The sequence below is a fragment of the Vidua chalybeata genome, chromosome 4, assembly GCF_026979565.1.
Source record: "Vidua chalybeata isolate OUT-0048 chromosome 4, bVidCha1 merged haplotype, whole genome shotgun sequence".
NCBI classification, from domain to species: Eukaryota; Metazoa; Chordata; class Aves; order Passeriformes; family Viduidae; genus Vidua; species Vidua chalybeata.
The window spans coordinates 32,622,204-32,632,123 of record NC_071533.1 but is presented as its reverse complement, the minus strand read 5'-3'; the positions used below and the strand labels follow the sequence as shown (position 1 = coordinate 32,632,123).

At 49.9% G+C, this 9,920-nt stretch overlaps 1 protein-coding gene across 1 annotated transcript; it reads left to right on the top strand.

Moving 5' to 3' along the window:
• Positions 1–3,912: 3,912 nt before the first annotated feature.
• Positions 3,913–7,644, top strand: LOC128787299 (PHD finger protein 7-like). Its single transcript, XM_053941347.1, has 9 exons — positions 3,913–4,291; positions 4,599–4,690; positions 4,776–4,877; positions 5,155–5,279; positions 5,356–5,518; positions 5,605–5,711; positions 5,926–6,039; positions 6,178–6,296; positions 6,450–7,644. Exons 1-9 carry the CDS (start codon positions 4,249–4,251, stop codon positions 7,547–7,549), a joined length of 1,965 nt encoding a protein of 654 aa, XP_053797322.1. The 5' UTR covers positions 3,913–4,248; the 3' UTR covers positions 7,550–7,644.
• Positions 7,645–9,920: the final 2,276 nt, after the last annotated feature.

Genomic DNA, 9,920 nt, shown 5'->3' with positions numbered 1-9,920 from the left:
GCAATTATTAAAAAGATACCAGACACTAAAATGCATTCTAGATCAACAGAAGGGGCGAGAGGCCCAAGCAACACCTCAGATGAGGTTGAGCATAGCTTTATATGTCTTCCATTTTTTAATAGCTCATTTGCAGAACCTAATCCTCCAATTTTTAGGCACTTTTCATATAGCACACAGGCAAAATTGGAAGAAAATCCTCCAGTTTTAATCAGAAACCCTGACACAGGACAAACTGAAAGATCATTTCCACTAGTTACCTGAGGCAAAGGGTATGCTTGTGCTTCTACAGGTGCCGGACCTAAGTGGGTCCCAGCAAGAAACGTGAAACCATATCCCACACAAGAGTGCACTGACAATTCCACGAGCAGGGAAAAGAGCACACAGACGTGAGCCACTCAGAGACTATGGTTCATGCCAGACATTCCCTGTTCAACACACAAAAACTACAAATCTTGAGTTTTATGTTGATGTTTGGACTGTGAAAATTGTTAATATCATAGAGCTCTTTTGGCAAAAGCGTGGTGTCCATCATGTAAAAAAAAAATTCTAAGATATCCAAATTTGTAAAAATTGAATGTTAGAGCGTCAGTTTAGTGCCTTATAGTTAGCCAGTCCCTAAACAAATGCTAAAAGATTTGCTTGAGAACTATATGAGAAAGCTTTTATCAAAAAGCATCTGAACAAGAATATAGAGTTTGATCAAATGATAAACTGGCGCTTAATTAGTTTTACTTACTTTTACAGTGCAGATATGTCTGTAGATCAACTAAAAATGAGTGTTTAGGTTGCTTTAGCCAAGTCAGCAGGCTCAGACACCACATGTTTGACCAATTCAAACCCAGACAAACCCTTTGCGACCCAGTCAGTGTACCAATACCAGTTAAAGAGTGGCCAATACCTAATTGTGACAAATATTAATGTGAAACTACCAACGAGACAAATCACATAATCAATTAACATCCTTAGGCCCCTGATCTTCTTAAAGCACCTTCTAAACCTCAAGAATTAGAAATTCTTGGTTCTTTAGCAATAGAATTTTGTGCTGAGTTTCAGTTTACCAGGGAGATCCACAATTTAATGTTATGCCCCATCATCCTGGATACACAGCAGCTCAACTTTGTGGTGCAATTGTACTACTCCCGTGCCCTCTAAGGGTGAAATTGCTGACCTAGATGAGTCCCCACAGCAACTGCCAAAAAGATATTGGCTCATTTATAGAAATCAAGCCTAACAGGGCATTCCCTCAAAAATTAAAGGTAGCCCATGTACCCATGTAGCATCAGACAGCTCACTGAAATAGCACCTACCTAATGTTAAAAAAACTATCAAGAGAAAACATAGAAAAAAAAGATTTACCCATCATTATAAAGAAAACTGTAATAACAATTTCAATCCCTGGGACCCTGCAAAACAAATTACAGCAGCTCTATTTCTACCTTAAATTACCTCAAGTAAAGCATTAAAACTATTATACCAATTAGGGCATTAGCTGAGTAAAGAAGTCAGTACTACTTCCATTACAGTTAGTGACATAATGACAGATGTTAGTGCTGTCAAACACACAACCTTACAAAACAGAAACACCATCAATTTTCTTTTACTAGCATATAGACATAGTTGTAAAGATTTTGAAAGACTGTGTTATATAAACTTATCTGACCATTCAGTGTCCATCCACAAACAACTTCAGAAACTGAGAGATTTGACAAATCAAATTAAAATAAATGCTAGATCATAGTTAGACGACTTGTTTGAAGGACAGAGTTTTACACCTTAGCTGAAAGTGCTTTACCACAGAAGTTTACATGCATTGATTATTATCATAACAATGTTAGTGCTAGTACCTTATGTACTTCACTGTATACAACAAATTATGAACAAGACTATCAAAGGTGTTTTTTCTGTCCAAGACAGAGGGGGAAATGTGGGAAATGGATTTGTAGAGAGTTCTCAGGGCCTGTGTCATGGCTTGACACTGGCGCAATGCCAGCGCCCCCATGAAAATACGCCTTCCCAAATAAATGCTGTGAGATGTGATCAGGAACAGAGCAGAGCAGGCCCAAGCTTAATGACAAAGGGAAAAACTTTATTAAACTACTACTACTATAAAAAATACACACACTAAATCCAGGATGAAAAACCTTCCAAAACATTCCTCCTCCCCCTCCCAATTCCAATAAAACCACAGTGAGACACAACTCGGACCCTCAATCAGGTTATCACCCTTCAGATAATCAATACTCAGTCCATCAAGGGAGAGAGGAGTCTCTCATGTGCCATAGACCCCCCAGGAAGCCACAGTTGCCACCTCCTGCATTTCCATGTCACACATGGCAACTGCCCAGAGAAAATCTGCCAGTGTGACACTCTCCTTTCCATGTCACAGTGCTCTCACCACCGTGCATGGACAGACTGTTCAAAGGGCTCCTTTAAGGATGCTTTGCCAAGGACCAAAAAAAACACAGCAGTTCAGTTTCTCATTTTGGGACCACAGTCACCCCCCTTTCCCCCTGGGGCCGAGGGTCCAACAGCTTCTCCTTTTTGGGACAACAGTCTCGCCCATTTTCTTCCTCCCCTGGGGCTGAGGTTCCAAGAACAGAGATCTTCTTCTTCTCTTCTTCTTCTCTGAAGACAGAGGGCATCACAACACCCTCCTCAACTTTTCTCTGTTCTTTCCACTCCTGTCACTCTCAGCTGCTGAAGCAGGTCTCTTGGCTCACCATTGCATCCCCCTAAAAATGCAGTCTCTGTTGCAGGAGAATTTGGTTCAGTCTACGGCTATACAAGAAAAGTTCAACCAAAAGCTACTCCATCATCTCCTCCCACCTAAAAATTTCTTCTTCTAACATTTCAAGTCCCGGACTGTCTCTCTTCCACTATAAATCGAGGAGGAGTAATATTTTACAAAGCCTTCATTTTCCAGGATAGGGTTAAAAGTTCAGACTTCCCAGACAGCTGAAATCTCTGCCTAGAAGTCTCAACTCCCACACTGGGCATCTTCCCCCCTCCCCCTCCCCACTTCTCTTTCTTTTCTGTCAGTAAATTTCCAGGTGCCATCAGGCTCTCTGTCTCTTTCCCTTTCCAGGGGGGGTGGGGGGGGTGGGGGGGAAACAAAGGTATCTCCGCTTCTCTCCACCTTTCCATCTGCGGGAGCTGGCTTGATTCCAGTCCTTCAGCCCCCTCTGTCTACCTTGACTAGGCCACATGGCTTCCCCTCCCCCACCCAGCCCGTGGCTGGGCATGGGAGAGTCTGCACTCTCTGAGGACCAGAACTAAAGAGACAGTTCCCCTGGGAGCTCTTGCTTTTAACCCCCTGTGTTCTCAGAGGCGTGTCCATGCCTAAATATCTAAACCTACCTGAGGCAGGTTTAGATATTTAGTAATATCTAAACCTGACTACTGATTGGTTTGACTCAACTTCTTGAGAAAATTCACTTCCATGTCAAACCATGACACTGTGCTTTGAATGTGAGTCTTTGCAGGACTTTGAATAATTCGATCATATACCCAAGACAATATTTTACTGTGTCCTGCTGTCCAGTACTGAACAGGGTTGAGACAGAGCAGGTAGCTCTGTGTCTGTATGAAACTTGCAGGAGCAGCACCAGGAGCAGCAGCAGAGCAGTGCCCAATGGTCGCTTCAGTTCTCATTTTGGGACCACATTTTGGGCCTGGCATTTGACTCTGCACTTGCTGCAGGAGTCCCTGCCTGGTTCCCTGCTGACTTTGCACCCATCTCAGAACCTGAGTTCCCAAGGGGGCCACCTCAAGTGGTTGCCAGGGACCTTAGGCTGTGGCTGCCCCAGTTTTGGCTGCACGATGCTGATGTCAGCATGGCCATTGTGACCTGTGCGACCAAGGCCCCAAAAGGGAACGCTGGGCTCAGGCCATGTGTCAGTGCAACCTGACAACGGGAGGAGAAGGCTGGATCAGGAGGCTGCTGCCCAGGGACCAGAGGGACCCCACACCTCGGGATCTGGGCCTGTGCTGCAGGCTCACCTGCCTCTCCCTTCCCAGAATCAGCAGAGGAACAACCAGAGCAGACTGCGGTGTTCCTTGAGGCGACAACAGGAGGAGAAGGCGGACAGGAGCAGGGCTCACGCAGGGCTGAGCAGGGACTACTGCCCTCGTGGCTCTGGGCCTGTTCTGCAAAGTCCCCACACTCTTCTTTCTCCCACAGAGAGAGAGGACTAGCACCTGGAGGAGACCGTGGCATTTCTGGACAGGGACGCACCGCTGACAGCTGCCATGTCTTACAGCAAGCAGGAGGGCCCTGATGCCAGGGAGCCAGGTGAGGGCAAAGCCACCCTCCCACAGCCTGGCCCAGGGGCTCTTGTGGCAGGTGATGTGGCGCCCAGGGCAGAGGCAGGGGGAGGCAGGAGCTGCTCAGCCATGCCGTGGCTGGGAGCCTCCTTCCTCCCCAAGTGGGGCCCAGCTGGGCCAGGGGCAGCTCCTGGGACACCTGCCCGCAATGGTCCATGCTGTCCAAGGCCTCCAGCCCTGCCCATCAGCCAGGCAGGCAGGCAGGCAGGGACAGAGCAGCCAAAGAGCCCCGCAGAGGTGCTCATGCCCTCTGCCATTGGCTCTGTCCCTTGCAGCCTGCATGCTGTGCTGCCGTGCAGAGGCTGACCCGGACACCTGCGGTGACAAACTGGAGAAGTGTGGGCTCTGTGCCCACGTGTTCTGCCTGGTGAGTGGCTCTGGGCACTCCCTCCACCATTGCAGTGGGCAGTTGCTGCCACTCTCTCCTCATCTGCTCATCCCCTTTGCTGCAGCTCTTTGCCAGTCTACTTGTTCGTCAAGAGAACAAGCGTGTTGGACTCATGGGATTTCTTCCTAGAGATATCCAAATTGCAGTCCGGCGGGCGGCACAAAAGGTGAGAGCCGGACAAGAGCAGGGAGATTTGTGCCAGGCGAGGTTTGCCAGAGCTCAGCCCAGACACTTGATTGAAAGGCCTGCTCTTCTGGCTGGCTGTAGGACAGAGTCTGGCTCCCAGCAGCTGCACAGAGGCTCTGGCACAGGAGCCTCCTCCACCAGACGGCTCTGTGGGCTGAGACCCAGCAGTGGCCACATCCTACACCCTGCCCAGAGCCGTGGGGCTGCCTGGGGAGGCCCAGAGGCTGCTGCTGATGGGGCTGCTTGGCTCTTTCCAGCGCTGCTGTGTCTGTGGCCAGAGCAGGGCAACCATCATGTGTTGCAAGGGAGACTGTGGCAGATGGTTCCACCTGCCCTGTGCCAAGGAGGGCGGCTGTGTCACACAGTATATTCCAGATTACAGGTACCTCCTCCCCACTCCTGGTCGCCCCTGGGAGAAGATCCAACATTTCTCACTTTGCCCATCAATTTTCCTCCAGGTCCTTCTGCCCTGAGCACAGTCCAGAGCAGGACGTGGAGGCGACTCCAGAGCCGGGCACCGATTGCATCATCTGCATGGAGCCTGTGGAGGATAGAAAGACCTTCAGAACCCTGGTGTGCCCAGCGTGCAAAAGGGCCTGGTTCCACAGGGACTGCATCCAGGTAGGAGCCATCCCCTCAGCCCTGGAGCACAGCAGGTGCTCAGCAGCACCAGGGCCTTGCTCACCCTGCTTCTGTTTGCCCTGCAGGGACAGGCCATGTGCGCTGGTCTGTTATCCCTCCGCTGCCCCCTGTGCAGGGACATTGAAGAATTTCTTGTACAAATGTTCATCATAGGGATCCGAATTCCCTTCAGGTTGGTGTCCTTGGGCCTGGCTCACAGGACAGGAGGTGCAAGTGCTGTGCTGTGCCAGGCCCTGCCCCAGCAGTCCTGGCTCTGCCCTGTCCCGTGAGTCTGGGCTTCAGCTTCACGCAGGACTTGGAAAAACGCTGGAGAAAGAGCAGGGACAACCTGTACCTCCATGAGGGCAGGACATCAGAAACTCATCAGCTTTTCCTTTCTCCATCAGAGAGCCAACATGGGAGGACAATGATGCTTTCGCGGATCTAGGAGAGAGGCACAGCAGCTGTACTGCCAGGGATTGCCTTTACCCAGGAGGCAGGGAGGAGGCAGAGGAAGAGGGGTAAGATGGGGAGCTGCACCTGAGGCTCTGCAGGATACGTGTGTCACTTCAAGGGCTCAAAGGGGAAAGAAACAGAAGAATTTGTCTGGACAATCCTGTGCTGTAGACACGTTGTCCATGAGCCTGTTTGCCTCCCAGGTCCTGGGAACTGCTCCTGTGCTCCTCCTGCGCTGCTGAGGGCACCCACAGGCGCTGCTCTGGCCTGAGAAACCACATAGAGAGCTGGGAGTGTGACATCTGTGCTGGTCTCGGAACAGGTATGAGGCAAAGCAGCCGGTGCCCCTGGGCTGGGGACAGTGCCCAGGCAGGGCTTGGCAGAGCCCGTCTGCTCCTGAAGGGCTGGGGGTTCTGCTCTGGCCTGGCTTGCCTTGGGCCTGGGTGGTCTTTGACATTCCTGTTTGGCCTTACAGCTTCCAGGGATGAGTCAGAGCTCAGTGGCCCCAGCCTGACCAGACAGTCAGGACTGGAGCCTGCTCATGGCTCCTCAGCATCTGAGGCCATCAGCCCCAGCTCCCACACCCTGGTGCCATTGGGGCTGGATCCCCAGAGTCTGTCTGCAGAGACCAGCAGCCACCAACACACAGCATGGCAGCAGTCTCTGCTGTCTTCTTCACCGGACACCAGCAGCCCCAGCACACCAAGGTCAACATACTGCAGCTCCTTTGACACTGAGGACAGGGTCCATTCCAGACATGCTGGGCGCGACTGCAGGCGAACGTGCTCTCGCCAGCAAGGTCGGGCTGCAGATGGACCCATCCGATCAAAGAGTCGCTGTGACAGGAGCAGCAGGAGAAGATCAAGGACTGAGAGGCCCAGGCGACGGGAGACGTCGTCACGGGCATCCCCCAGACGCAGCCTCTCCTGCCAGCAAGGTCAGGCCCAGAGTCCACCTGTCCGGTCCAGGAGTCGCCATGACAGGAGAAGCAGGACAGGATCAAGGACTGAGAGGCCCAGGCGACGGGAGACGTCGTCACGGGCATCCCCCAGACACAGCCGCTCCCACCAGCAAGATCAGGCCCAGAGTCCACCTGTCCGGTCCAGGAGTCGCCATGACAGGAGCAGCAGGACAGGATCAAGGACTGAGAGGCCCAGGCGACGGGAGACGTCATCACGGGCATCCCCCAGACACAGCCGCTCCCGCCAGCAAGGTCAGGCCCAGAGTCCACCTGTCCGGTCCAGGAGTTGCCATGACAGGAGCAGCAGGACAGGATCAAGGACTGAGAGGCCCAGGCAACGGGAGACGTCATCACGGGCATCCCCCAGACACAGCCGCTCCCACCAGCAAGGTCAGGCCCAGAGTCCACCTGTCCGCTCCAGGAGTCGCCATGACAGGAGAAGCAGGACAGGATCAAGGACTGAGAGGCCCAGGCAACGGGAGACATCATCACGGGCATCCCCCAGACACAGCCGCTCCCGCCAGCAAGGTCAGGCCCAGAGTCCACCTGTCCGCTCCAGGAGTCGCCGTGACAGGAGCAGCAGGACAGGATCAAGGACTGAGAGGTCCAGGTGACGGGAGACGTCATCACGGGCATCCCCCAGACGCAACCGCTCCCACCTGCAGCACTGGGCCTCGAATCAACCTGTCCTGTCCAGGAGTCGCCAGGACAAGTGCAGGAGGACAGCAGCAAGGACTGAGAAGCCCAGGCGCAGGGGGACACCGTCAGGGATGTCCCGCAGGAGCAACCGCTCCTGCCAGCGACGTCGGGCCTCAACTGGGACCTCCAACAGCAGCACATAGTGTCATCTTTTCTTTCTTTCCATCTGTTCACTGCGGAAGTGAAGGTGAGAGCTGTCAGTACAGGGACCTTGAGATTTGCAGGTCTGTGAGAAAACCATATTAGCTCTTGGCATTTCTACTGGCAGGAAAGTGGTCTTATGCTAAATACCTTGATTTCTGTCTTGCCATGTATTGAGTGAAATGTCACTTAAGGATGTAGCAAATGAAAAAGGACTCTTGTTCTTGCCCTTAGACTCCAACCTCATATGTTTCCCCACTGCTTACTCTTGAAAGTGAACCACTCCTTGATGGGCTTGGATACGGTTAGGGAGACATTCAGAGCCAGGTGGCTCTTAGGGAAGCTGTCTTTGAAAAGGACATGTGCTGTGTTGCTATCCTTGAACAATCTCATTTCAGTAAAGCCAAAAGGAAGAAGAGAGAAGAGAGTGACACACTGCCTCAAGTGCCTGAAGAAATTGATTGCTATATTGCTGCTATATTACTTGCTTGGACCTTGAAAGAACAAACCAGAAAAGACTGTGGAAATACCCTGGGACAAAGAGGATGCGCAGGACTCTGCCTCAGATGACCATTTGGGACCTTTGCCTGAGAACGACACAGCTCAGGAGTCGAATGCTTTCAAGCTTTCCTTCTTTGGAGACACAGAGGAGTTGGGCATCAAAGAAGGTAACAGCAGAACCCTTCTAACAGTGCCATTTCTAAGGAAGATCTTCTGGCAGGCACTGTAGAGCAATATGGTGTAAAAAAGGTCAGGGTGCAGGGGATTTTTCAGCAGCAGAAGTCAGTAATTAGGCAGAAGCATTTTGATCTTCATTTCTGCTTGCCAAGGCTGTGGTGGATTAATGAGAGGTAACTCATGCTTGCATCTCAGGCATTGTGAAAGGGATGCTTTGAGAAGGCATTGGGATTTTTGCTGAGTGGTGAAAAAGCTTGTTGTCATGCCCTGAATTTCTCAAACAGGGAGAAAGGTGACACAACCAGTCATATCAAGTTTCATAGAACCCAACAAAATTTTAAAGGAAATTTGTGTTAATGTAGAGGGAGGAGCAAAAACCTGGAGTTGACTCCAAGATCCATGAACATTCTGTTTGTTACTGAATTGTATTCTTGGACCTCTAGAAAAAGGAAACTGAATGGCACATGATCATTGGGGTGTTCTAACTGTAGATAAAATGAGGCCTTATGAAAAGAAGATGAAACAACATTAAATCGAGTCACAGTCCTGAAGGAGAGAAGAGAAACTGTGTAAAGTTATCCGAAATATTAAAAAAAAGAAACCAATGCAACAAGACAAAGCAACCAGCCTCCCACACTTGTGCTGAATTCAGAAGGTATTCAGTGTCTTCTGAATGCAATGATAAATGTTTATGAATACAGAAGAGATCCCTAAAACAAACTGGAAAATCCTGGAGCAGAGATGTAGTTCAGAAAATCAGGCAGGAGCAGATTCTGTCCTTCCTAAATCTGTCTTCTCCACCGTAAGTATTTGTCTTGAAAGGAGGAATTTTTCCTGGCAAGTGGAGGAATAATCTGGTTTTAGCTTTGTTTCTTTTTTGGTACTGTTACTGCAGAGTCTTGTGGACTTGGAACAATAAAGCCAGTAAAAGTCACATGGCAGGAGGATTCACGTTTCCAAGACGGCAGGTCTGAGGGTGCTGATGAGCCTGAGACATGAGAAATTGAAAAGGACCAAGAAATGCAAGTTCCATTTCTATTTGTTGTCTACTTGGCTGTAATAGTTGGATGGTGTGGGAATATTAATAGCAGCGCTCAGGAAATGGGAAACTGATGTTGCACACCTCTGAGCAATGAAAGTCATCTTGGAAAACCATTTGTGCTGCCCAGAGTGAAAATTCCCAGCAGCCCATGCGATGTGAAGTTGAATATGAAAAGAGAGATGTTGAGCACAAGAAATTAACTGGGTCATTTTGGTTTGACCAACTCCAAACTGAGTTTGGCCAAAAGCCAAAGACACAGTCGGTTTTCTTTTAAGAAGTGGTTTATTTTTTTAATAGAAGGCTCTATTTGGTTACTAGGGAATAAAGCTTTTCAATGTATACCATTTCTCTGAAGCACTACAGTTTTAACTTGTCTTCATGGAATTTGATAGTACAATTTAGGATGCTAAAATCCCTTTATACTT